General features: G+C 48.0%; 2 protein-coding genes and 4 non-coding genes across 8 annotated transcripts in view; 4 read left to right on the top strand and 2 right to left on the bottom strand.

Moving 5' to 3' along the window:
• The window catches only part of LASP1 (LIM and SH3 protein 1), a 52158-nt gene extending 31786 nt beyond the window's left edge, over positions 1 to 20372 (bottom strand). The window contains exons 1-2 of one of the 3 annotated variants that reach the window (XM_072780356.1): positions 20247 to 20372; positions 465 to 559 (exon numbers count right to left, since the gene is read on the bottom strand). In XM_072780356.1, the coding sequence (XP_072636457.1) occupies positions 465 to 559; positions 20247 to 20279 (128 nt within the window). In that variant the 5' untranslated portion in view covers positions 20280 to 20372. Of the gene's footprint in view, positions 1 to 464; positions 560 to 7977; positions 8219 to 20226 lie in introns of those variants that run through there. The other 2 variants (XM_072780357.1, XM_072780355.1) reach the window with 2 other exon arrangements.
• TRNAC-GCA (transfer RNA cysteine (anticodon GCA)) lies at positions 8911 to 8982 on the top strand. Its single transcript has one exon. It is a non-coding gene; the product is annotated as a tRNA-Cys (tRNA).
• TRNAC-GCA (transfer RNA cysteine (anticodon GCA)) lies at positions 10633 to 10704 on the bottom strand. Its single transcript has one exon. It is a non-coding gene; the product is annotated as a tRNA-Cys (tRNA).
• TRNAC-GCA (transfer RNA cysteine (anticodon GCA)) lies at positions 14465 to 14536 on the top strand. Its single transcript has one exon. It is a non-coding gene; the product is annotated as a tRNA-Cys (tRNA).
• Positions 20373 to 20486: 114 nt separating the features above from the next.
• On the top strand, positions 20487 to 26597 carry RPL23 (ribosomal protein L23). The gene is made up of 5 exons (XM_072780360.1): positions 20487 to 20605; positions 21170 to 21253; positions 21541 to 21669; positions 26249 to 26362; positions 26467 to 26597. The coding sequence occupies exons 1-5, from the start codon at positions 20593 to 20595 to the stop codon at positions 26547 to 26549; spliced, it is 423 nt and encodes a 140-aa protein (XP_072636461.1). The 5' UTR covers positions 20487 to 20592; the 3' UTR covers positions 26550 to 26597.
• Positions 21285 to 21419, top strand: LOC140607648 (small nucleolar RNA SNORA21). Its single transcript, XR_012009607.1, has one exon. It is a non-coding gene; the product is annotated as a small nucleolar RNA SNORA21 (small nucleolar RNA).
• Positions 26598 to 27885: the final 1288 nt, after the last annotated feature.

Here is a 27885-nt window from a genome sequence, read left to right as displayed (position 1 = left end):
GGAAGTGCTAGAGCCGGAAGCCCCCAGAGCCTAGTACCCAGAACCTCTGGCAGGGGGCGGGTAAGAGAGAGAGATGAGGGGAGGCAAAACCAAGGGAAGGCAAAACTGACAATTCTCACAATAGGCCAGAGGACAGTCCCCTGAAGAACCAGGCTAGGCCCCTCTCGCACGGCGGGGTGCAATGGAAGGGTCAGGCCTGCTTCGCAGAGACCAGAATGTCACTGGGTTCACCTGCTTGCCTGGATTTGAACTAGCCTCTCACGGCCACATCATCTGGGGCAAATCCAGTCCCTTCCCCAGCCTCAGTTTCCCTCCCTGTAAAATGGGCATATCAGCAGCCCTTACTTCATTCTGCTGAGGTGAGGACTAAGCATGACGAGTGCTTATCAGGTAGGGTGCAGGAGTGCTGGGCAGCCTCGGGGAACAGGAGAAAGGGGGAAGGGAGGGAGGGAGGCAGGACTCACGCATTGCAGTAGGGGATCTTCTCATAGCCCTTGTAGTTTTTCATGTTGAGTGTCATCTTGCAGGTCTCGCAGTGGAAGCATGCTTTGTGCCAGAACTAGGGACAGAAGCAGAGGGAGGACAGCCATCAGAACCAGGACTTCAGGGAGGGGCACTCGGTCCCAGGGACTGGAACATGGAATCACTCTGGGTGAGCTGGGGCCATCTCAGTGGTTCCGGCACCTGCTGACTCTCCCCTTCCTGCCCCCACTTGCCACGGGCCAGCTGTGTGAGCTAAGAGGGAGTGAGGAAGAGGCCAGATACAGCAGGGACAAGCTGCCCCCAGAAGGCGGGCCCCACCTCCCCAATACCACTGTGTTGCCCCTATGCGCCCGCTCAAACACACACACACACACACACACACACACACACACACACACACACACGCTGGAGAGCCTCATTGCTTATGCAAAGCCGCACCAGGGTTGCTAAGAAGCCATTGGAAGAGTAGCTCCTCAGCTTTGACAGGGAGTAGAGAAGAAGAGGAGGGCCCCAGCCACCTTGGCACTCCTTGCTCCCGCTCCAGGGCCCTGAGACACCCATGACACCGACGATACCCATGAGGCCCCGGGACCAGCTCTTCCTGGGGGACCTGGAGTGGGAGGTGGGTGTCCCAAGCTCTAGTCACCATACCCAGACCCTTCCTACCCTTCCTCACCCTTCTCTCAGCCCAGCCAGACAACTGTGGGACAGCACGCCCCAACTGCTCTCCCTCTGAGGCACTACAGAGCCTTGCTTGGAGGTGAACACGCCCCACAGTGGACATCCCAGCTCCACCCTGACCAGCTTGTGACCTTGGTCAGGGCCTATGCCTCTGAGCCATTTCCAGGTCTGTAGAATGAAAATAAGAAAAACAGGGCAACCGGGTGGCTCAGTGGTTGAGCGTCTGCCTTTGGCTCACGCTGGGGCTCCACATTGGAGCCTTAGACCCCAAGATCCCGGGGTTCTGGGATCAAGCCCCACATCGGGCTCCCAGTGGAGAACCTGCTTCTCCCTCTTCCTTCGTCTCTGCCTCTCTGTGTGTCTCTCATGAATAAATAAATAAAATCTTAACAGTGAAGATTAAATGAGAAATCACCTGTAAAGCATTCAGCACAGCACTTGGCCCCTCCGAGGACTTGACTCTTAGGTGCCGAGCACTGAGACAGGTACAAACCCAGCCCAGGGAGCTCAGTGGCTCATGGTGGAGGTTTGCATATGCTGGGGAGCAGGTGGGGTGGCCCAACCACAGCTACATCGAGTGCCAATGAGTGACAGATAAGATTTCAGCAAAACCCAGGGACCAAACCAGGGAACAGAGTCAAAGACCAGGAGGGTGGATCCCTGGGTGGCTCAGTGGTTGAGCGCCTGCCTTCAGCCCAGGGCGTGGTCCTGGAGTCCCGGGATGGAGTCCCACGTCGGGCTCCCTGCATGGAGCCTGCTTCTCCCTCTGCCCGTGTCTCTGCCTCTCTCTCTCTGTGTCTCTCATGAATAAATAAATTCTTTAAAAAACAAAGACCAGGAGGGAAGGGGGCCCGAGGCCATAGAAGTGCCCCCATCCTGAGAAATGCTGATGCTCAGGCCAACCCATGTAAATGAGATAGAAACTGACCGCCCGTCAGCCCAGGATGAGGCCCCAGGATCAACACAGCCCTGTGAGGCCAGCCTCCAGGACCCCCGAATCTGGGCTGTGTGGTAGCCTGGCTGGCCTATCTGCCCCATTTCCATTGATCAGAGGAAGACATTCCCGACCCCTCAAAGAAGGAGGCCAGAAGCCAGGGAAGGGCCCAGGGAGACTTCCGAAGGTGCCCAGCACAGAGCTGCTTGTCGGCCATCTGTTAAGGAATTCCCCAGAGTCAGTGCTTTTCAAAACGTGTTGCCCAGCCAAGGGGCGCTTCTGAGACGCTTGGGAGGAGGGGACAGAAAAAAAGGGAAGCTGAGGGACTGGGACATCACCTCTTCAACCCTGGCCCACTTCAACCAGAGACCAGAGGATAATTTGGGGGTAACTACCTTCCAACAGAGTCCTTTCCCTACCAAGTAGACTTGCCAAAGGTGGAATAGTAAAGGAAGTGATAGGAGAACCACACTTTTGGGAAGAAGGCCAGCTGAAGTCTGGGAGCAAAGGGATGGTTAGTGTAAGCTTGGCCCTCACCCCAACCTGGGCCTATCCCAGAGCCCAGCCCAGACTCCTCCCAGTACAAAACCCCGGCACACACAACCTGGCTGGGAAACCAGAACAGGGTAGGCCCTGCCCCCCATCAGCACCCAGAAGTGACAGCCCCTCTCACTCCCCCAATGCCTGGGAGGTGCTGGCAGAGTGCCCCAGCCCTGTCACCACCCAGTCTGCTGGCCTCTGCCTGCCTAGCTGCACAGGCCCCTGCCTGGGCCTCCTGGCCTCCCCCCCACCCCCTCAGGGGCCTGCCAGGAAAAACATTCTCTGGAATCCGGACCATGACCCACTTTCACACACACATATGCAGGAATATGCACTGTCCTAGGACTGGGGACCTCCAAAGCTGCCTCCTGATTGATGTGGGGGAGACACAGGGCAAGAGGGAGGCAGCTCAATCCTAGCAGATGGCCTAGTCCCCACCCTGGAGGTCCCCACCCTCAGGAAGGGGGGCAGAGCATGCTGGCCAGGCTGGGGGTACAGGAGCACCACAGAAACCTCCTAGCTGCCTTTTGGAGGAAGGGGAACCCCTAGCAGGGGATGGTACCCATTTCCATCAGTAGTTCTTCCCCCCCTCACCCCCAGAGACACCATGCTCTCAGCTAAGCACGTTAGAGGCCCAGGCAGTAGCGCCCTGCTCCCTTACAGGGGCTCAGGAGCAGGATAATGAAAATGAGAGTGGCCTGATTGCCTTCAGCGTGTCTACTGAACTCAGGTTCCATGCCCTGCAAAGTGGTCTCACAGAGGTGTGGGGTGGGGGCGTGGGAGGGATGAGATGACCCAGATGCAGGCTCCAAGCCCAGCACAGATCCCGTCACTTCCCTCCTCCCTCTAGAGGAGGGCTCCAAGGTTAAAGAAAATCTGGTAGCTCCCGCTACTGTGTCTCTTTGGACAAGGGTGGGCAGGGGGAGTAGATGGGGAGAGCAGAAGGTGGTAAGTCACCCAACAGCCCCTGTGAGCCAAGCCTGAGCTGGGGACACCAAGGGGATCCCAAGATCAAGGAAATCCCATCCCTATTTCAAACACGTCTGGCGAAGGGCATGGGGAAATAAATCAGTACAACCCCAGTGACCTGTCTGCTTCCCTCCTCTGTCCCATACGCCCTATCCCAGAGTAAGAGTGTCATCCCCCCCCACTCTCTCCCTCAGCCACCTTTCCTGGAGGCCCCAGGTAAGACTTGCGGAGATGCATTCCTGAGACTCTAGTCTCAGGGGAGCAAAGTACACCTCTGGGTGTGCCACTCTAATCCTTCCTGCTGCCCTAGAAGTCCACTGCTTCCCTAATCACAAAAACCAGCCTCTGGGGCCAGTTAGAAACCTCTGTCCATTTCCAGGTTCCAATGGTGCCTTCAGCACTCTTCAGGTGCATCTCCAAAGCTGCAACCCATTCTACTGAAAACCCACTCCACAGAAGCCCAAATGGAAGCTGAGCGGGGCAGAAGCAAGATCCCCCACACTTGGTCAAGGCCTTGGGCCAGCCTCTCTCTCTCTCTCTCTCTCTCTCTCTCTCTGAGATCACTGTGTAAGTGGGGGAAGTGGCTGCTCACAGTTCTGGGGGAGGGGGATGCAGTGATCTCCAGGTCACTGTGCCTGCAGCCAGGCACCCTGCCCTCTGAACCCAGGCTGCCTGGGGTGGCCATGACTCAGGGTTGGAGTATGAGGCCCTTTCCTCCCTCCCTGTTGCCAAGGGTTACAGTGTCTCCCCCCCCCCCCCTCCAGGAACAACACCAGCTGTACCCAGGCCATCCCCTGGCAGGGCTGGGTCACCATCCTAGCTCAGTTGGCCACCTGGGATGCTGGCTAAAAGGAACAGGCCTTGGGTGCACCTCCCCAATTTTCCAGGGGAAGATGGTTATTCCTAGCGCCCCAGCTACACACAGGAGCCCAGGCCCAGAACATTCCTCAGGCCAGAGTCAGGAAGGAGTGGACTGCTATAGACACTGTGAGACAGTGTCGATAAAAGTACCTTTTGCAAACACAACAAACACAAGCGCTGAGCATAAAGAACTTTAGATTAGGATTTCAGCTCTGGCTGAGCAGGGAATGAGCCACATGATCTGTCTGAGCCTCCATTTCTGGGCTTATCATCTACAGGAGCAATCACATCTGTTTTGTGAAGACGGAACCTGGCACGTAGCAGGAAGGAGTAGCTACTGTGAATGGATGATCACAAAGTGATTGTTGGGTATTCTCAGCTTCAGCTGGGAAAGTGGGACATTGAGGCTACATGGTGTCTTGCCCAGCTGCCTTCGGCCTTGTTACCCCCTGTGGGGGTGGCTCAGACCACCAGAGACCAAGAGCCCTACCAACGAGGCGTTCCAGGGGGAACTAGCAGCCTGCCAACCCTCTAGCCTTCCACAAAGTCTCCACCTGTTTTCTGGGGCCTGGGGAAGTAAACCAGGGGACAGCACTCTTGCAGTACAGATCCCCAGATGCAAATGCTTCCCAACAGGGTCATTTCCCAACAGGGTCACTTCCCAACAGGGTCGGGGACAAAACTTCACCCTTCTCAAAATGTAGAGGAGGATGTTTTGAGACACAGACTCCCTTCCTCCCCAAAAGCCCTGCAGCAGCCATTCAGGGAGCCTGGCACAAAGCAAGTGCTCAATAAATATTTGTCCAATGAATGAGCGAATGAGGTCACCCCATTTCTCCCCCAACTCTAAGCCCAGAAGTCCTCTGGGGAAGCACATTTCAACCTCCTTCCTCGAACGCCATCATCAGCAATACATATTTATTCAGCATGCACAGCACACTGGGTACTGGGGGCAGGTGGGGGGCAGGGTGGCTATCAGAAGTGACATGGCCTCTACCCACCTAAGCCCTTGGGGGATAAGGCTCAGGGAGAAGAAAAAGCTAACAGCAAGGACGTAGTTTGTGCTCTGGGTCACATCGTGAGCTATGTACCATAGGGAAATCATAGTGAAATGAATCTAATTTGACTCTCTCCTATAGTAAATGGGAGGCCTTGGGAAGTTGATTAGCAACCACACCTATAAGACTGTATGTTCTTCCTCCCAGGTTTCAGTCCTTTGGGCACGAGGTCCCTAGTCCAGGTGCTTGTCTTTATTGCCTGTAGAGGGTTTGGAGGAACAGGTCTGATACCTGAATATTCTAGGCCTCCAGCTCAGTGCAAGAGTGGGGGAGGTGTCCCCAGGGACATTTCCTGTAAGGAGAGCTCTAAAAAGAGGGAAGACTAACTAACACCCACTTCCCAAGGCAACCCCACCTGAATGTCCTCTTCCAGTTAGGGCAAGAGAACCGCTGGAGAAGGCACCTTGCAGGATCCCTACCCCCTCACCTCTGGCACACAGCACCAAAAGACCTTATGTGGGAGCTGGGTGTGGGGCTGGACCAAGTATCCCAGAAAGATAGGGAGGACACAGCCTATACCACATCCCCTTCCAGGCACTTCAGCACACTGCCCTGCCTCCAAGGAAATCATATCATTCATACCCATCTGACAGATGGTGACTACTGAGGCCTACAGCCATTCATAAAGCTGGTGGGAGCAGACCTGGAACCAGGGCCAAGTCTCCCAACTCCAGGCCTAGCAATCCCTCCACCATATATTGTTTCTGCCTTATATGGGTGAAAGAGCCCACAGCCTCTTCCCAGTTCATGACTATGGAGAATAAGAGGGTGGGGTGGGGGGCATATGGAACGTAAGATGCAGAAGACAAAATCCCTCCCATCAAGGAAAGGCCAAAATCCCAGTGCGCAAGGACAGTGAGTTCTTTAGCCAGTACCTTCAAGTTCAAGTCCTGCCTACCAGAAATTGGCGCGGTCTTTGGGAAGGTCAGCACCCCCATTGCTTGGGCCCACAATATGGCCCTCCTGTCCTCCTGCCCAGCCAAGCCCAGGAGAGACGATGGAACAGCAGCAGCCCCATATACCTCCTGACTCCAAAAGCAAGTTCAAATGTATTTCTGGACCTGGGAACGACACCCGTGGCCCTGACTCATAGATAGGCTAAAGATCGCTGAGGAAGCTTCAACAACAAGGGGGAGGGAAGAGACAAAAAGTATCCAATGAACTATCCTTTCCCAAACAAAACCTGGCTCCAGGTGTGCAATGAAGTTCGCCCCAGGGCCCTGCACTCACTACTCTTCCATTCCATGCCGCCCCAACCTCTGCCAGTTCAGACAGGTCAGAAGGGATATTTGGATTTGGAGTCAGCTTTGGAAGGAGACAAAACCACAGAGCCCTCTCTTCCAGAGTGGGGAGGAGATGCAGAGGGGAGGCATCGCCTTAGGATCTTAGGGAGCTTAAAAGACCTATCCTACCCCAAACTGCTGGAAACACCCAGTTCTACTCTTCAACCCCCTCCAAAAGTATAATAGCAACCAGATGAACAAGTCCAGCATGGATGGGGGGGTGGGGGGGAGACGACGAGTAAAGGCCCCCGGGGGACCGTGAATTTCCAGAAGGCCACCTTCCCTTCTTGGCTTCCCCAGAACTCAGCCAACCCCACCCTCCATTGGGGAAACCTGCTTTGAAAAGTTAGCTCTTTGTTCTACAGGCCAGTCTCAGGCTCTGCGCACAATTTCAAGAGATCTCTGCAAAGCACCCCCCACCCACCCTACTCCAGCACCCGACCCCGCCCCGTTCTGGCTGGGCGGCCTAGCCCCGGGAGTTGGCTTCTAATTTGAGGTGGGGGCTGGGAAGCGATGGAGGATATCTCCTAGTCCCTTAAGCCCTGAACCACCGAGGGGGGTACAGGTCGTCCAAAAAAAGGTGGGGCTTGGGTCCTTATCCGAAGCCCAATTCATCAGATGCAACACTCGCGGCTGATAGCCCCAGCCCCCCGGTCTCCAGGCCACGAAGTCCGGCCATTTGCGGCCAGCGCTGACGGTTTCGCTGGGCCCCCCAACCTCTGCCCCGCCCCCCCGCCGCCCCCTCCCCCTCCCCCTCCCCCTCCCCCAGCGCCCGGCGCTTCCGCCTACTTGGCGCTCAGCTCGGCGGGGAGAGGGAGCGGCCGTCTCCTCTCACTCTCTCGGCCCTAGGGGGCGGGACTGCACCCCTAACCTTCCCCCACCCCCCACCCGGGGCCTGGCCTCCCCACTCCTCTTCCGTCCTCCCAGCCCCAGGGCTCAGAGCCCACTATTCTCCAGTAGTGGCTACCGCCAAGCGTGGACTCCCTGCCGCGCCGCACATCCCCCGTCTCCGGACTGGGGTCTGTCCCCACACCCCATGACACCGCCCTCCCTCCCTCCTCCCGGGATCGCGGGGTTGAGGCGGCACAGACCCGGCCCTTCTCTCCTCCCCTAATCCGGAGCATTGCTCGGGGGTTGCGAGGACGCGCCTCCCGATCCCGGAGCTCACCTTATCCAGACAGTTCACCTTCTCCGTGGGGTACACGATCTTGCCGCACCGGGCGCAGTTGGGATTCATGGCTCCGGGAAGGGCTGGGGCGGGGACGCCCGAGCTCGCGCGCGTTCTCTTTCCCCGGAGCGAGCTGGCGGGAGGCGGCCGCTGCTGCAACTACACAGGCAGCGGCGACGGCGGCTGGAGCTAGGGAACTGGCCTCCGCCTCCGCCCTCCTTCCCCTAATAAACACAGCGGGGAGGAGGGGCTGCACCGGGGCGGGGACGCGCCGCGGGCGCGGGCAGGGGCGCGCGCGGGCGGCGCGCTTCCCGGGCGACGTGGGGCTGCGCGGGGGCGGATTCCGGGGAGGGCGGCTGGGCAGGGGGCGCGCGCCTAGGTGCGTCCAGGGGGTCCCCCGTGCGCGGGCGCCCTCCAGCAGAAGGTGCGGGGAGAAACGCGCCCGGAGGCCAGGGACCCCTCGGCGCTGGAGGCGGCGCGGAGCCGGTCTGGCTGCACATCTGGGGCGCCCGGGCTGCGGGAGGCGGGCAAAGCCCTCGCACCTCGAGGGTGGGGCTAGAACCCTCCTGAACGCCCGATCGGATTCACCAGATTCGGGGACTTTCCTTTGTGCCCGTCGGTACCTGGCGTGAACCTGCGGACGGAACGGGAAGCCCCTGCCCCGCCCCTTAGTTCGCCTCCCTTCCCCCCACATCCTTTCCCACATTTGTAGGGCGGAACCGGTACAGCCTGGACGCTGCGCCTTGTAGCCCCGGCTAGTTCTTCCCTCCCCGACCTCTGTCCTGTCGCTGTCCCAGGGTTCTCCGGGTCCGGACACCATCTGCTTTCCGCTTGGCCCCCTTTCTTCCTTCATTCCTTTCTCCTTATTCCCTACTCTTAGTGTAGTAATGTCTTAGTACCCAAAAGAGCCATGTCCAGGCGCAGCAGCGGCGTGGGGGTATAGCTCAGTGGTAGAGCATTTGACTGCAGATCAAGAGGTCCCTGGTTCAAATCCGGGTGCCCCCTTCGTGGTTTTTCCTCCACGCTGTGACGAGCATTTAACAACTTGGATTAACTATTGAACATTGGATTCTAGGTTAAGAGAAAACAGAAAGTAGGATTTTTTTAAATGCCTTCCGCGTTTTCCAACCTTAGCAGAAAGCTTTCGGTTTTGCTTTGAACCCAGCAGGAGAAGGACCGGTGCACGCACAAATCCAAGTACAGAAGCTGCGTGTCCCTATTATCCGCGCCAGAAGCGTCAGGGTTTCTGTGGCCGATGCCAAGCAGCCTCACGCTGGGATCGGGGAACAAGATTACCCACCCACCCCCCAATTTGGCTTTCCATTTCCGATGAGGGAGGTGGATGGTCAAGATAAGGAAACCCACAAACACCTTTCCCCGACTTCAACTTTCTTTATTAACAATGTCATGGACCTGCTATATTCACCCTTCCCTATTGCTCATGACGCAGGCAGGATGAAAGCACACCCATAGGCTCATTTTAATTTATAAAAATAAAGTTACATCCGGATGCAAACTGATATATACTGATGACCCGACTCTCAAACTTGAGCGTGAATCAGAATTACCAAAAGAGCTTGTTAAGACACCCCCAGTTTCTGATTTTGTAGACCGGGAGTGGAACTTCAAGAATTTGCATTTGTAACCAGTTCCTGGGTGCGGGTGCTGCTGCTGCTGCTGCTGCTGCTGCTGCTGCTGCTGCTGCTGCTGGTCAGGGTTCCACACTTTGAGAACTGCTGAACTAGTAATAGGGGACAATTGAGTTTCACAACCTGAAGGTAGGGCAGATATCTATTGGCTTCCTGACTGACAATTATCACTGTTGGGCCACAGGGAAACATTGTGTTAAATCAGCAAAGGCAACCCCCTCGACTAGATTTTGCCCAAAAAAAGGAAAAATAAAGGAGAAAGGGAGAGACATGCTGCCTGGGTCAGGGGGCAGCTGTGATATTTTAAACCGGGAATCTGGTTGTGTCATTCTTCGGAGCCCCTGGGGAATACTCCAGTGCATTTTTCCCCATAGCTTTCATAAATGTGAGAGGCATTCAAAGTCTAGATAGATATTGAGATTGAGCAGAGCCACTGTCGGGTGAAAAGCCCAGTCCCAAGAAATAGCCAGGTTTTCACCCCGTTTCTGGACACGAGGCCTCAAACTTACCACCTGTAGTTTTATCCAACCAAAGCCCTCCCTTTGAGCTAACATAAAGAAGGAGAAAGCCCTTCACTTTTGACATATCTTCTCTCTGTGTGCTGGGTCTTAAACTTCGCAACCATGTAGATATGCCTTCTGAACTTGGATTGTGTTCTCACAGTCTTCTCAGAGTATGAACTCAGCGCAATAATATTGCCCAAAGAGAAATATAAATAATATTAAACCAATAGATCTCAGTCTCAGAGATGAAAATAGTTTGGTGCCTTCTTTTTTACATACAAGTGGGCTTCTTGCCACTGAGTTGGGGTATATATACTGAGTGGGCAGAGTAATCACCATTCAACCTCTGGGGCTTTGCTCTTTGCTTCTCAGGTATAAGGAACAAGTACCTGCTGGGGGAAATCAGACAAGTGAAAGATTGGGATTCCAAAGAGTTTCGGATTCAGAACCTACAGAAGTCCGAGTTATACCTGAACAACTGCGAAAAACAGTAAAGGCAACCAAGGGGGCACCCGGATTTGAACCGGGGACCTCTTGATCTGCAGTCAAATGCTCTACCACTGAGCTATACCCCCTCTGCTGGTGAAAGCCTGGTAAATTCTCTTTACTGCAATCCTAAATTTTTCATCCTGAAAATTATTTGTTCAAAGTTAGTTTCTTAAAAAAAAAAACAAGTTTCTTCTTGCTAGGTGATACTGAATTTTCTAGTAAGGAGGAACAAAATTAAAATACAGTTGAAGACATGGCATTTTGAAAATGTGTGAACTCAGATACCAATCTGCCTTTTCAAAATGGGCTCAATTCTTTATCCACAATCCAACCCATCTCTTTACCCAAAGAAGTCAGAAAACAACCTTTTGCAAAACTGGGTGGGGAATCCTTTTGCCTGGTCTCTCTAAAAAAGATACAAACACCAGCTAACAAGATACCCCTAGGATATGTTCCAGGAGTATACTCTCTAGGGGTGGCTCTCCCCTTTTATGGAGCAACTTCTCTACTTTAGGTGCCAAACACACTTTCTGTTCTTACAACGAGTTTAAAATCTAGTGAACACAAACAACAAACTAGAAAGTTAAGATCTGAAAGACATATAAGAAACAGTTTGGTTATCTGGGAGGGCAGGAATGCTAGGTAGCAGAAATGACTACTGCAAATCCCTAGAGCCAGAGTGGCTGGACAGGTGGACAAGGGGAGAGCAATTCAAAAGAGCTGCACAGGTAGCCTGGGCCATAGAGGGGCTTGTAATCCAAGGTAAGGAGTTTGGATTTTATTTCAAATGGATGAAAAGCCAGCCATTGGACGGTTTTGAGCGGGGATTTGAAATCATCACCCACACTACTGTGGGACTCAAGAATTGGCATAGAGAATACATAAAATGGGATATTATTCGGCCTTAAAAAAAAAAAAGGCAGGAAATTTTGCAATATTTGACAACATAGGACATTATGCTAAGTGAAATAAGCCAATCATAGAAGGACAAACACTGAATAATTCCACTTATATGAGGTATCTAAAACAGTCAAACTCATAGAAACAGAGAATAGAATGGCTGCCAGGGATGAGGAAAGAGACACATGGGGAATTGCTAGCCAGTGGCTATAAAGTTTCAGGTATACAAGATAAATAATTTCTAGAGATCTGTTATACAATAGTGTGCCTATAGTTAGCAATATTGTACTGTACACTTAAAAATCTGTATGTCTGGGTGGCTCAATTGGTTGAGCATCTGACTCTTAGTTTTGTTTCTGCTCAAGTCATGATCTCACAGTGGTGAGATGGAGCCCCACATCAGGCTCAATGTTCACTCGTTCTCATAAATAAATAAATAAATAAATAAATAAATAAATAAATAAATAAATAAAATCAATCTTTAAAAATCTATAAAGAGGGTAGATCTCACGTTAAGTGTTCTTGCCACAATAAAGGAAAAGAAAAAGGTGGACACAGAGACAGATTAGGATGCTATTGCAGTAGTGCAGGTGAGAGATGGTGGTGGTGTCTTACACTACAACAGTGTACTTATTTCCTATTGCTGCTGTAACAAACCACCATGAACTTATTTCCTTAAAACAACACAAAAGTATCATCTTACACTCCTGGAGGTCAGAATTGCAAATCAAATTCACTGGACTAAACTCAACGTGTTGACATGCCTGTATTCTTTTGGAGGCTTTAGGAGGGAATTGGTTTCTTTGTTTTTGTTTTTTGTTTTTTGTTTTGTTTTTTGGTGTTTTTTTGTTGTTGTTGTTGTTTGTTTTTTTGTAGTTCTCAGAGGCCACCTGCATTTCTTGGCTTATGGCCCCTTCCTCTATCTTCAAAGCCAGGGTAGTATCTTCTTACCCTCTGATCTCTGCATCCATCCTCACATCTTCTCTCAGTCTCTGACTCTAATCCTCCTGCTTCTCTAAGGACCCTTGTGATTAAATTGAGTTTATCTACATAATCCAAAATAATCTCCTAAATTCAAGATTCTTAACTGAACCATACCTGCAAAGTCCCTTTTATTTTATAAGCTAACATATTCACAAGAGGATTGGGACATGGAGATACCTAGAAGGCCATTATTTAACGTCCTACAGTGAGAACAGCAGAGCTGGAGAGGGGTATAGGTATCCAGATTGATCATGACAGAGGAGCTCCATGATTCCTGTATATTGGATGGCTTGAGGAAGAGGAGAGAAAGAGATAAATCAAGAGTGACTCTTCTTTTTTATATTCACTCTCTTGGTGAATGGTTATGTGGTTTCCTGAGATAAAGAACACTGGGAAAGGAGTATGTTAGGAGGGAAAAAAATTAAATTTATCTTAAAAACTCTTACCCAAAGTAAAACAGGATAGCCTCCTATCCTCATGGACTTCACATTCTAATATGGGTCAATATGTTAAGAGAGGGGTGCTGCCCCATAAATGTTGAAGAGGAGATGTTAAGAGTGCAGTTGAAGATCCTGTTAATTCTAGGGATCAGGGAGGGGTCTGGGTTGGAAATGTAATTCTGGAGTTGTCGGTGTACAGTGGGTAGTTGATGAAGGAGATGGTCAACCCTAGAAGTGTGCTAGATTTGGCTCATACCGCTTGTGAGAGCTGATGATTGAATTTTCAGGAATTTAAAAAGCCAGTTGATTTCATTTGGGTAGCTTGAAATTGGCGGGTGGGATATTTGCACCATGGGAATTAGCAAATGCTATAAATCAGGTCCTCTTAAGCCAGCTGTTAGCCATTTACCAGCATACCACTGCTTCTGACAGATTCTAATTTTCTCAAAAAAGGAAGAGGCCAGCTTTTCAGCTAAGAGAGTGAGGAAAGATAAGATATGGAAGGTTTAAGACAGGAGAAAGTGTGTGGAATAAACATTTTGGAGACTGAGAAAGTGAACCTAGCTAGTCAGCCAGTGGTGTAGGAATACTAGGCAGGGAACACTAGCCTGTTTGAGACTGATGAAGTGACACAGAACTTGTGAGTTCTTCTCCGACAACATTCAGCTGCTTGAGTGCTAGCGTGGTGTAATGTAATAGTTGAGTTTAATCAGGATTGTGGTTTGGCTATCAAGTACAAACTAGGGCGTGTAGTGAACCAGGCACTGTGCCAACTACTGTGGGGGAATCCAAGGAGGAATGTAAAGTGATCCCTGCCCTCAAAGAACTTACAGTCTAGTTGGAGAAACAAGATACATACTCCAGGGGAAGAAATTAGTGACAGTCGAGAAGGCAAATGCAGAGTAGCAGAACTGCAGAGACAGGTAGTGGATAATGAAAGAAATGAAGTCACTGCCTTTCTTATAAATTGGTAGTGAGAAAGAAGAAATGCGCAGGCGACTGCAGCTGTACAAAGCAACCGAAAGGCTTTCTGATCTTGGGGAAACCTGATGATGTTTGAAGAAGCCAGAGAAAGTGACTGAAGATGCTGAGAACGGAGACAATAGAAGCTCGTCTGGTACAGGAGCGGAGAGGGTCTGAAGAAGGACAAGGGAAGCACTTCCTCTCTTGCACAAAGCACCGGGCTGGGGATTCAGTGCAGCTCAGGTTGCAAGCAGGGAAGATGGTAATGCACAGAACAGTTAATTCCCAGAAGCTAGAGGTAGAAAAGCCTGTAGTTGTTGGAAAGAAGGAATCCTATCCACACCCCTCCCACAGGACCTTCAAGCCTGGGTCAGAGCTGACTTTGCATTCCTCTCCCACCACTGGGTCCAGATCACCTCTGCAATCTTCTCTTGGTTCTTTGTATCACCCCCAGGAAACCTCAAAGAATCGATCACAGGTACCAAACCATTATTAATCACCAGAAAGGTCTGGTCAGTGAACACTACAATTAGGATATAATCCCTCTCCAGCCAGCAGAGGGGGTATAGCTCAGGGGTAGAGCATTTGACTGCAGATCAAGAGGTCCCCGGTTCAAATCCGGGTGCCCCCTGCTATATTCACTTTTAAGCCTTAGCACCCTCAAGATGATTAAAAAAAAAAGAGAGAGAGAGAGAGATAATAATACTAAGGAAATAGTCATCCTGTCCATTTCGCCCAGTGTTCTGGAACACACACAGAAAGTAATGAACCACAGCACTGAGGATTTCATGTTCTAATACCTGAGTCAACATGCAAACAAAGGAATTAGTGTATGAGGTAATGATGTCCCTAACCATTGCAGGGCCCTTTTATGCAGGTCAGTGGTTCCCAAACAATGGTCTGAAGATTCCCGGGTGTCTCGGAGACACTTTCTAGCAAGAGAAAGTTAGTTTTACAATACTACATTATTTACCTGTTTCTTGAGTATTCAGTAGAGCTTTCCAGAAGCTACCATGTGTGATATCATAACAAATTTTGTATGGGAGCATGAAAATCCAGCTGTCTTCCTTTAACCCAGACATTAAAGGGATCCCCAAAAGGATGTAAAGCAAAGTCACTCTTCTCATTAAATTATTTTTGTTTGGGGACGCCTGGGTGGCTCAGCAGTTGAGCATCTGCCTTAGGCTCAGGGTGTGATCTCGGGGTCTGGGATTGAGTCCCGCATCAGGCTCCCTGCAGGGAGCCTGCTTCTCCCTCTGCCTGTGTCTATGCCTCTCTCTCTCTCTCTCTCTCTGTCTCTCATGAATAAATAAATTAAATCTTTTAAATAAATGAATAATTTTTGTTTGGAAAGATGTATTTTTCATTTTAAGATGTTATGTATTTTTAATAAGCGTAGACTTATTATCTTAGGTGAATTAACAAATACTTAAACATCTCACAATTTTAATGTCTAATCTGGTCAATGTCGATAGACATAACCTATATAAACAAAAACTCTTTGGGGTCCTCAACAATCTAAGAATGTTAAGAGGTCTTCAGACAAACACTTGAGAACCACTACTCTTAGTAAAGAGAGGGCTCAGGGGAGAGCATGCTTTGGTTGTGAAATGGCACAGGAAAGGTATGACATTTGAGCACAAATTTTGAAGAACATGAGGATAAAGCAAGAGTCCTGAAATTCTAAGCAGTTTGGTGTTGCTGGAGAATGAAGTGTAAGAGGCGAGGTGATCAGAGATGAGGCCAGAGAGAAGGTAAGCCATTTCAGAAAGAGACTCCAATACTGTGCTAAGAGCTTGGACTTTATTCTATAAGCCCTGGAGAGCCAGCTCGGTGTTTTAAGCAATAAAGTGTTATGGTCAGACACTGGTAGTAGCACCAGCTAAGACAAATACAGGGAAGCCTGGCTGGCTCAGTGGGTAGAGAATGCAACCACTGATCTTAGGGTTATGAGCTTGAGCCCCATGTTTGGCATAGAGTTTACTTTAAAAAATAAAAAGGGGATCCCTGGGTGGCGCAGCGGTTTGGCGCCTGCCTTTGGCCCAGGGCGTGACCCTGGAGACCCGGGATCGAGTCCCACATCAGGCTCCTGGTGGGTGCATGGAGCCTGCTTCTCCCTCTGCCTGTGTCTCTGCCTCTCTCTCTCTCTCTCTCTCTCTCTGTGACTATCATAAATAAATAAAAAATTTTTAAAAAAAATAAAATAAAAATAAAAAGAAGAAAAAAACTAATACAGGAAGAAGAGCAGATTTCCTGGGAAAAGGATGATTTTTGTTTTGGACATGCCAGGTTTGAAGTCCCTCTGCAGTAGAGGTATCCCAATCATCATTTCCGTATATTGGTGAGAGCTAAGCAGAAATGTCTGGGCTTGCAGATATAGATGGGGGAGCAATTAGCATATAGACAATGATTGAAGCTATCAGGGTGGGCTTGATCACAAAGGGAAATACAGGAGGAAATATAGCCAACATAGTGGTTAAGGGAATGTGTTTTGAAATGAGCCAGATTTGGGGGGACATTCCAGCTCCGCCTTTCATGAACTGTCTTCCTGGACTTTACCTTTGTATGTCTTGGTTTTCTCATTGGTAAGTGAGAATAAGAATACCTACATCACAGGGTTGTTGGGCGGATCCAAGAAGTCACGTTCCAGTAAATGCTTAACTCAATGACTAGGACTCAGTAACATTGCATAAATAGTAACTTCTTTTATTAGCAGCATCATGAAAACCATGGGTGACAAGATATTTAAGCCAAAAATCTGAAAAATTATAGGCATGATATACATGATGAGGGAAGGCAGGGTAGAGAGTTCCAAACATGTGAGAGGCCTAAGGGTATTTAGGAGCATGGGCAGTTTCCGAGACTAAAAAGCCAACTCGTCAGAACAAGAGCAAGCATGGTGTAAGATACAGTTAATGAGGTAGGGCAATGCCAGATCAGGGCCTAGTAGGCCATGATACAGATTTTAACTTTGATTCTAAGAGTGCTAGAAACCACTGGAGGATTTTCAGGAGGATGACTTTGTAATTGTATTTCTGAAAAATCATTCCTGGCCATTATATGAAAGGTGAGTGGGTGGAGGGGGAGAAACAGAGGTCAGGAGGTATGCTAGGAAGCTTCAGAAGTAGCTTAGGTTAAGACATGGACCAGAGTAGTACTAGAGGAGATGGAGAGAAGTGGATAGATATAACAGATTTTGTTTGAGATTTTTTATTATTTTTTAAATATTTTGTTTATACAAGAGAGACACAGAGAGAGAGGCAGACAGGTAGAGGGAGAAGCAAGCTCCCCGTGGGGAGCCCGATGTGGGACTCAATCCCAGGACCCTGGGATCAGGACCTGAGCCAAAGACAGATGCTCAACTACTGAGCGAGCCAGGTACTCCGAGGTTTTTTATTTTAATTTTTAAAAAATATTTTATTTATTTATTCATGAGACACACACACACACACACACACACACACACACACACACACAGAAAGGCAGAGACAGAAGCAGGCTCCATGCAGGGAGCCAGACGTGGGACTTGATCCCGGATGTCCAGGATCATGCCCTGGGCCAAAGGCAGCGCTAAACCGCTGAGCCACCCAGGCTGCCCGATTTTTTATTTTTAAAGTAATCTCCATGCCCATCATGGGCCTGAAATGCACAACGCTGACATCAAGAGTCACAGCTCTACCCAGTGAGCCAGCCAGGCACCCCGTTACAGACATTCAGAAGACAAACTGAAAAGAACTCGGGCAAGAGTCTCAGATGGGACACCTGGATGGATAGGTGTTCTGTTCATTGAGAGACAAATTTGGTAAAGAAATCATAGAGAAACACATGGAAGTGAAGGAGAGCAAAAAAAAAAAAAAAAAAAAAAGGTAGCTAGAGAAGTTGGCAGGACCAAATGAAGGCATTTTAAGAGTGTTAAGAGAGATTTATAAATGAACAGATTTACAGACTTCTCTACTGTTGAAGTGCCCCAGAGCTTAGATCATGGTCTTTATTTACCCTTATTTCTTCTTATATTTTTTTATTTTTAATTAATCTTTACACTCACTGTTGAGCTCAAATCCACACCCCTGAGATTAGGACCCCCCTGAGTCAGCCAGATACCCCTACCTTATGATATCATCCACCATTATGGTTTGAAATGTGCTTAATCCTCAAACAACATAGGTTTGAACTGCAGTCCCATTCTTTTTTAAATGCAGTGCAGTACTATAAATGTATTTTTTTCTTCCTTTTGATTTTTTAAAGATTTTATTTATTTATTCATGAGAGACACAGAGAGGCAGAGACATAGGCAGAGGGAGAAGCAGGCTCCATGCAGGGAGTCCAGAACTCCAGGATCATGCCCTGAGCTGAAGGGAGGAGCTAAACCACTGAGCCACCCAGGCGTCCCTCCTTTTGATTTTCTTGGTAACATTTTTTTCTCGATTTTATTTATATTGTAAAAATACAATATTGATACATATAACATATGTTAATTGACTATGTTATTGGTAAGGCTTCTGGTCAAAGTAGTCTACTAATAATTAAGTTAGGGGAGTCAAAAGTTATACATGAAATACATGGATTTTTGTATGTACAGAGGGGTCCATGCTCCTAATCCCAGAATTGTTCAAGGGTCAAATATATACCTATATTCTGACAACTTCCAAATTTATAGCTCCTCCTCTTCAGAACTCCGGGTTAATATGTCCAACTTGTTATCTGAATCTTGTTTGGTTATCCAAAATTGAAGTCCTATTCTTTTTTTCAAGATTTTCATCTATTTATTCATGAGAGACACATAAAGAGGCAGAGACACGGGCAGAGGAAGAAGCAGGTTCCCCACAGGGAGCCTGATGTGGGACTTGATCCAGGACTCCAGGATCACACCCAAAGCAAAAGGCAGATGCTCAACCACTGAGCCACTCAGGCATCCCTGAAGTCCTATTCTTAACCCCAAACCTGTTCCTTCCGTAGTTTTCCCTATCCCAGTTGACTTCAACTTGGTCAGACTTAAAGCCTTGGAGACATTTTGACTCCTTCTTTTCTTACACACCCTACATTTTATTGGTCTACGTCCAAAACACATCCAGAATCTGACCACATCACGTTACCTCTACTGCTACCACTGTAGTCCAAATCACCATCATTTCTTTCCTGGTTATTGCAAGAGCTTTCGTCCTCTCCCAGTCTACCCTCAGTTAGCTGATTCTCCTGATATATTAGTCAGATCATGTCCCCTCACTGCTTACAGTGGGGCAATGGTTCTCCATTTCAGTCCACAAATGCCAAAGTCCATAGAGGCATACACAATCTCATTCCATTATTTCTGACCTTCTCTCTTACTACTCTTCCCTTCACTTACTCTGTCCAGACACATCTGGCTTCCTTGCTGGTCCTCTTATTGCTCAGGCACACTTCAGCCTTGGGGCCGCTCATTGGCTGATGTCTATCTCCACTATTCTTTCCAGACATTGGTATTGCCAACTCCCTCACCTAAAGTCTTTGCTCTAATATCAACTTTGTCCATGGAGCCTACACTGACCATATTGTTTCATATTGCAATGTGCCCCTATTCCCACTTCCTGATTCCTCTTACCTTGTTCTTTTACTTTTCCATAGTACACATTATCGTCTTACATACTATACACTGCAGTTAGTGTATCTATTGTTTAGCGTCTAATACCGGGTATCACTGCCACCCTAGCAGAACGTAAGCTCCTCAAAGGCAATAATGTCGATCTGGCTTTTTTCCCTGAGGTAGTCCGAAGTATGACAGTACCTGGCATAAACCAGGTGCTCAATAAATATTTGCATGAATGTATTGACAAAAGGAAAGCCAGAAAAGGGGGAAGTTGAAGCTGTGAAAGGGATACTAAGCCAAAGTTATCTAAAATACAAATGGCGGTGCGCCTGGGTGGCTCAGCGGCTGAGTGTCTGCCTTTGGCTCAGGACATGATCCCAGGATCCCGGGATCCAGTCCCACATCAGGCTCCCTGCGGGGAGCCTGCTTCTCCCTCTGCCTGTTTCTCTGCCTCTCTCTTCGTGTCTCTCATGAATAAATAAAATCTTTAAAATAAATATAATTAATTAATTAATTAAGATACAAATGGGTATGGGACCAAACACACATATGTGGGATTATACATAGTGCTAGTGGCCCTTCTCAATACCACATCCTTTTTGGGGGACGAGGGTTGTTGATTTTTATTCGCAATCTCTCTTTCAACACAATTTTTTTTTCTTTTTTTTCAATACCACATCCTAACGACACCATTTGGAGCTCTTTCTAGCTCGGTCCCCCATTCCCTGTGTCCCCGGGGGCCCCTACACAGCACAGACCCTTTTAATCATTCCCGAACCTCGAGTGTCCACCAGCGAAGTTCCGGACACATAGTACGTGCTCCGAAGAGGTTTCTGGGTAAATTAACCAATGTTTCTGCATCCTCAACTACCTCGGAGCTCGTCGAGAGGACGCTCCGAGAGGCATTGCCTCCGGCGGCCCTCTACACGCACGCCCTTCTCTTCGCAACCCGAACGCACGCCGAGGCGCAGAGTTTATTACGTAATAGGCCAGCGCCCGGGGCCGGAGAGAAGAGGCGGATTGAGCAAACTCCGGGCCACGTGACGATACTGGGCGGGGCATCAAAGTTCATATCCCAGAGTCCTTTGGTCTTCCTTCCTTTCTGTCCTTTTCCGGTGTTCAAGATGTCGAAGCGAGGTGAGGCTTTGAGTCTTGGGTATCCTTCGCCATCTGTCGCGAGGTGGCTGCTGGCCTCGCCCGGGCGGCGGCCATGGGCAGCTGAGGCACTTTGCTCTCCTCCGGGGCGGAGAGGGAGAGGAGGGCACCGTGAGAGCCCTGGAACGGCCCCCGAAAGCGGCGGGGGGTGGGTGGGTGGCTGGAGAGTTGAGGTGGCAGGATCCGGACAGGACTTTAGGCCAAACCCCGCGGGGTCCTCCCCCTGCGCCTGGCGCTCCTCCAGTAATGCTATTGAAGTGGGATGGTTTAGGCCCCAGAGTGGACGACTGCTGCCTTCGGGGAGAGCTACGTGGTGCAAAAGTTGGAGCGAGGATTGAGAGGCTCAGGCCCCTTCATCATAACGTAGGGGCGGTAATAGGAATTGGCTGTTTGCTATGGGGAGGGGTAGGCGTAGTCCCGGAGAGAGGCAATTGAGTATACCGTTGCCCAAAGCATGTGCAAATGAATTTATTTCTTGAGAGTGGGAGGGGAACTCCGAACCATGAGTAGACAGTGACCCCTATGCTGTTTTTCTTCTACCCGCAGGACGTGGTGGGTCCTCCGGTGCAAAATTCCGGATTTCCCTGGGCCTTCCGGTAGGAGCCGTCATCAATTGTGCTGACAACACAGGTGAGACCTTCAGCTGCACTGTGCCAAACTCCCCCTTTTAAAAGCACTCGGTGGGCCTTGACTGATGACCCACTGAGCCGTCAAGAAAGGGTAGAGTAAAAACACTGCTTTTGGGTGAAGCAGCAGCATATTGTGTTGTTTTGCTTCAATCGGTGGTGTGACAAGGTGTACCACCTTGGTTGGGCGTGGGAACTCACTTGGGAGTGTGAGCAGAGGGATAGGCTTTGGAAGTGCAGGAGAAGCATTATACTGGCCAAAGAACAATCACTTTTGTTTACACTCTCTAGGAGCCAAAAATCTGTATATTATCTCTGTGAAGGGGATTAAGGGACGATTGAACAGACTTCCTGCTGCTGGTGTGGGGGACATGGTGATGGCCACAGTGAAGAAAGGCAAACCAGAGCTCAGGAAGAAGGGTGAGTAGACACTGAATCCTCGTTGCTTGGTGGACAGGTGAAGGACTTTTCCCTTTATTGGAAAATGGAATAATTTTACCATTCTAAAGGTTTCTTAAACCTTGATTTTCTTTGAGAGGCAGTGCGAGATAAATACCTGGAATTGACGTTCTGCCCCTGCTGTCTTAGAGACTACTCTCCGCTACCTGGTCTTGCTGTATTTGGTTTTTTTTGTTGTTGTTGTTTTTAAGTAATCTCTGCCCAGTGAGGGGCTTGAACTTCCTACCCTGAAATCGAGTCACACACTATACTGGCTGAGACAGCCAGGCACCCCATTGTTCTATTTGTTCTTGCCCTCTTAACTCCTTAAATATTTTTGCCACATTGAAGTCTGGGCCCATCTTTTAAAAATGTAAATTATGGGGCACCTGGATGGCTCATTCAGTGGAGCATGGTTCATTGCTCATTGGTTGGCTATAAATGAATATGGTGGTATTTAGTAAAAAATTTTAAAAAATATTTTATTTATTTATTCGTGATAGACATAGAGCGGCAGAGACACAGGCAGAGGGAGAAGCAGGCTCCATGCTAGGAGCCTGATGCGGGACTCGATCCCGGGACTCCAGGATCGCGCCCAGGGCCAAAGGCAGGTGCCAAACCGCTGAGCCACCCAGGGATTCCCCTAGTAAATGTTTTTTAAGTAATCTGTATAGTCAACATGGGGCTCGAACTCACAATCCGAAGATTAAGAGTCCCACACACTACTGACTGAGCCAGCCAGGCCCCCTAGTTAATGTATTTTTTATTGATTATTTGGTAGACGTTTAGAGTTGGATGAGGTGTCAGGCAAGTTTCCTTTTTCTGGAACAACTGATTTGAAGGAGAATAATATTTGCATAGTTTCTCAAGTGGTTGTGAGATTCGGGTAATAAGCTGAGAATGTAGAGCATTTGGCCTATGACCTGACAATTTGTAAGTAGAGAATAACATGCGTCCTGCTTTAGGACAGGTTCTTTATATAGATGAGATTTTTTTTTAGTATTTTATTTACTTATTTACTCATTCATTCATTCATTCATTCATTCATGAGAGACCCACAGAGAGAGAGAGAGGCAGGCAGAGACACAGGCAGAGAGAGAGGCAGGCTCCATGCCGGGAGCCCAACGTGGGACTCCAGGATCACGCCCTGGGCTGAAGGCGGTGCTAAACCGCTGAGCCACCCGGGCTGCCCTATATAGATGAGATTTACTCAAAATTGTGACTTGTCAAAGGTTTAGCATAGTTGCTTCTAAATTTCTTCTGGTAGAAACTATAATAGGGAACTGCTCATTGCTTAATTCCCCTAGGAGTAGGAGTTGGGTGGGAGAGGGTCTCAGAGCACTTCTGACTTGTAATGTAATAATGTTCTGTCTGGCTTTAGAGCTCATGATACTCCATGCACTTAACTTCAGCTCCTGAACTTTGCTCTTGTACCTGCTTAGTCTATCTCTGCCCTGGGACATCTTGCTTTTTTGAGAAGTCCTGGTCATCTCTTGATGTACAGTACGAATACGATGGGTTGTGACCACATACTGCAGTTATTCCTTTTAGGCCTATACAAGCAGCCCTCCCACCCCCTGCTTTCTTAGCCTTTGGGTCTGAAGTCTTTGCTCACCTTGAATACCCACTTGAGGGCTTGGAGTTGTGATTATTGATTAATCAGTGTGTAGATTGGGATCTGCATACAACTGGACAGGCTTTCCTTTTAGAACACTTGCTGGGTCTGCCCTGTGGCCTGGGAAGCTGTCAGAGAAGGGCAGAGCAGTCCATTGTCACTGATGAGATGGCAGCGGGATGTGTTGTTGGTCTCAATCAGATTGTTGTGGGACAGACCAGAGGACACTTAAATGGCTTTAAAAATCGTGAATTGCCAACACTGTTAATCTTACTGGTCCTTGTTTCTTTTTTTTTTTTTTTTTTTTAAGATTTTATTTATTTATTTGAGAGAGTGACAGAACAAGCATGAACAAGGTGGTGGGGGGTGGGCAGAGGGAGAGGGAGAAGCAGACTCCCCTCTGAGCAGGGAGCTGATGCGGGGCTTGATCCCAGGATCCTGGGATCATGACCTGAGCCGAAGGCAGATGCTTAACCACCTGAGCCACCCAGGCGCCCCTGGTCCTTGTTTCTGCTAAATGAATAGATCCCTTCACCTTGGCCTTCCATGTAACAGAAGTGTGGAAAGGGGCAGTTCTGGAGGTCCAGAGTCCTGGATTTGTGTGTGGCTATGAGTAGATGAATGAGAGTCCAATAGAGGAGGGTCTCAGTAAATACTAGTTATCTTTCAATGTGTATTTCATTGTTAAAAACCTAATCCAGAGGTAGGGGATTCTGGCTGGCTCAGTCAATGGAGAATACAACTTAATCTTGAGTTTAGGGGTTCGAGCCCCACATTGAGTATAGAGATTTTAGAAAGAAAAAACCTTATCAGGGGCTAATTTTATGTATAGTGAAAGTATTAGCCTCAAGGATAGACAGGATCCGTGTCCTGTATTTGCAGTGTCTGATCTTGAATGTGGAAATGTAACTATTATCCCTATTTTACAAGAGGAAAACTTGAACCTCAGAAGATAAGTAACTTCTTCAAAAGTCTCTAAGCTAGTGACAGTCAAGGTTTGCATGCAGGTGATGTCCTGTCTTCAGTGCTTTCTTTTTTTTTCTCACTATTTTATTTATTCATGGGAGACACAGAGGCAGAAACATAGGCAGTGGGAGAAGCAGGCTCCCTGTGAGGAGCCTGATGTGGGACTTGATCCCAGGACGTCCCTGTCTTCAGTACTTCCGTGCAGTAGGTGAAGGTTTGGGCGAGTGTTTACTTTAGTGCAGGTAGGTTTTTTTAAGTTACTTAAGACCTTGGAAAACAGTTCCTCAAAAAGTTAAACACAGTTAAGTACATAGGAAGTGGAAGTTAAATTTCAGTTATCCAACTTTCAGACTTCCAAGAGATGATCACATAATATTTTGTTGTATGTCCTTTCTCTTTATTTTATTTTATTTTATTTTTTTTTTTTTTTAAAGATTTTATTTATTTATTCATGATAGTCACAGAGAGAGAGAGAGGCTCAGAGACACAGGCAGAGGGAGAAGCAGGCTCCGTGCACCGGGAGCCCGACGTGGGATTCGATCCCGGGTCTCCAGGATCGCGCCCTGGGCCAAAGGCAGGCGCCAAACCGCTGCGCCACCCAGGGATCCCTCTCTTTATTTTAAAGATTGTATTTATTTGGGGCACCTGGGTGGCTCAGTGGTTGGTTATCTGCCTTTGGCTCTGGTCATGATCCTGGGGTCCTGGAATCAAGTCCCGCATCAAGCTCCCTGTGAGAGGAGCCTGCTTCTCCCTTTGCCTATGTCTCTACCTCTCTGTCTCTCTCATGAATAAATAAATACAGTCTTTAAAAAAAAAAAGATTGTATTTATTTATTTGAGAGACAGCATGAGCAGAAGGAAGGGCAGAGGGAGAAAGTCTCTCCACTGAGCAGGGAGCTTGATGGAGGGCTCAATCCCAGGACCCTGAGATCAGGACCTGATTGCAAAGTAGATGCTTAATCAACTGAACCACCCAGGTGCCCCATCCTTTCTTTCTGACTTATTTGCAGAAAATTAGCTTGTAAACTTCTTAAATGGGACCATGGCGTTCCTGTAACCTGTTTTTTTCTTGCTTCACAGATGATAGGTCCTATATGTGAAAAATTACAGATAGGTGTAAATTTTTGTTGTTATTAGAGGGCATGAGTGAGGGCAGGGGGGATGGAGCCTGACACGGGACTTGATCCCAGGACCCCAGCATGATGACCTGAGCCCAAGGCAGATGACTAATTGACTGAGCCACCCAGGCAACCCCTAAGTTTTTGCTCTATTAAAAAAAAAACAAAAAACAAAAAACAAAAAAAAACCAAACACACATTTGCCGGGCAATTAGGCATTTGAAATAAAGTAGAGTGTGGTCAAGATCCTGGATGTATTGCTAGGATTCAAGGAGTATCTGTATATATATGCACACTAGAAATTACAGGGCTTCTTTGGTTAAATTTGTGTGAATGAACTTCTATTTGTAAAATCTAACACTGTACGTACTCAGTCCTAACCCTTGAAAGCAGTAGTTTTTAGATCAAGGTATGTACTTTCCTGGAGGTTTTAATACATACTGGGATGGAATGTTGCCTAATGAGTTAATAGCTTGACCTCTGCTTACTCCGTCCAAAAGGGGGTCCCATTTTGTGATACGAAGATTGTAACAGTATCCACCTGTTCCTGAAGTGGGAACAAGTATTGAGGTGCTCAGCAAGTTTCCTGCTAATGTGTTGCTAATCTTTCTAAAAGAGTACAGATTTATACTTGCAAGAAATGCAGGCAGTTTTGACTTGGAATAAGGTCTTTCCTTAAGTCCTTAAGAGTTGATTGGTATTTGCAGTATCCCACACTTGCTTTGAGAAATGAAAAGCGAATCATGAGTATATATTCTGTCCAAGTGGGAAATGTTGGAGAACTAAGTGAGATGTGAACTACTTTCTTGTGGTGGCTCTGGGACTTGACAAGTTAATGACTGCTCTCCTGTTTTCCCTCTTAGTACATCCAGCAGTGGTGATTCGACAACGAAAATCATACCGGAGAAAAGATGGTGTGTTTCTCTATTTTGAGGATAATGCGGGGGTCATAGTAAATAATAAAGGTGAAATGAAAGGTAAGAAAGAAATCAAAGTGTTGCCTAGGTCTTCGAGAGCAGTTGACTTATTAACCTTAGGGTCTATCTGAGCTTATCTGTCACTTCGTTCTTTTTTTATGTAGGTTCTGCTATTACAGGACCAGTCGCAAAGGAGTGTGCAGACTTGTGGCCCAGGATTGCTTCCAATGCTGGCAGCATTGCATGATTCTTTGGTGTATTTGTTTTAAAAAAAAATAAAAATTATTTGTTCTCAGTGTTTGCCTTCCTGTTTTCTACATGTCATTCTTCTTCTTCTTTTTTTTTTTTTTTACATGTCCTTCTTGAACACCCCCTAACCCTTGCTTCTTTTTGTAAAATGAAGCTACTCAGTGCAGTACTTGCACTTTGTGACTTTACAGACACTTTTGGACTATTGAGTTTCTGCTATAAAATTTAGTGGTTTTTTTTGTTTGTTTGGAGTCCTTAAAGTAAATTGCAGATAGTAAATACTGTTTAATGAGAGGTCACCCCAGGTAATTGCACTGCTCTTTTTTTTTTTTAAGATTTTATTTATTCATAGAGACAGGCAGAGGGAGAAGCAGGCTCCACGCAGGAAGCCCGATGTGGGACTTGATCCCGGGTCTCCAGGATCACACCCCAGTCTGCAGGCGGTATTAAACCACCACGCCACCGGGGCTGCCCAACTCCACTGCTCTTAATTTGAGATAAAGTGAATGATTGGATTGTGGACACAGATGGGAGTTCAGGGAGTGATGTGAGGAAGGATCAGGTGCATGTCTATATATGCATACTTGGGAGTTAGAGTTTTCTTTGGGTAAGCCAGCACATAAAGGACTATAGTTGTAAAGTCTAACATGATTGCCATATAAATTTGCTCTTGTGGAAGGTAATTAAGTTACTAAAAATATCTGCATGTTTTTTGCTGTCAAAACGTTTTGACAAGATAGCTGTATAATGTACCTGCCAAACCCTAGTTCATGAATAAAAAGTGATCTAATTAACCAGCATAATGGGTGTAAACCTTGGCAAATTAAGCATGAAAGCATCGGACATTGCAACTTTTTCTAAACCATGATTTATGTGACATTCAGAGCCTGAGAGAAAAAATAAGCACTTAGCAGGTTTGGGTCAATTGGCCTAAAGATGTAGGAATAGGCTTTTTAGACTAAGATGTTCATATATCTAGTATCTGAGTATACTCCGCCTTAGGTGTTCTCTGTAAGGCTGAAGCTTAGAGTATGTGTAGGTCCTAGCACATATTTGGTAAGACCTAATCAGTGGTTCTCAACCAGAAGAGTTAAGAAATGTGTCCAGGCCATACAATATCCCAGACCAATTAGGTCAGATTTGGAGGTAGGATCCAGGCATCAGTACTTAAGATCCCTAGGAGATTCCAAGATGCAGCCAAGATTGAGAACCAAGGCTGTCTAGACTAGACCTATCTTGGCTTTAGGAATATTAAATCTGGGGATCCCTGGGTGGCGCAGCGGTTTGGCGCCTGCCTTTGGCCCAGGGCGCAGTCCTGGAGACCCAGAATCGAA

The sequence above is a fragment of the Canis lupus genome, chromosome 16 (genome assembly GCF_048164855.1).
Source record: "Canis lupus baileyi chromosome 16, mCanLup2.hap1, whole genome shotgun sequence".
Classification (NCBI taxonomy): Eukaryota; Metazoa; Chordata; class Mammalia; order Carnivora; family Canidae; genus Canis; species Canis lupus.
The sequence above is the reverse complement of the archived record's forward strand: the minus strand, read 5'-3'. Positions and strand labels throughout refer to the sequence as shown.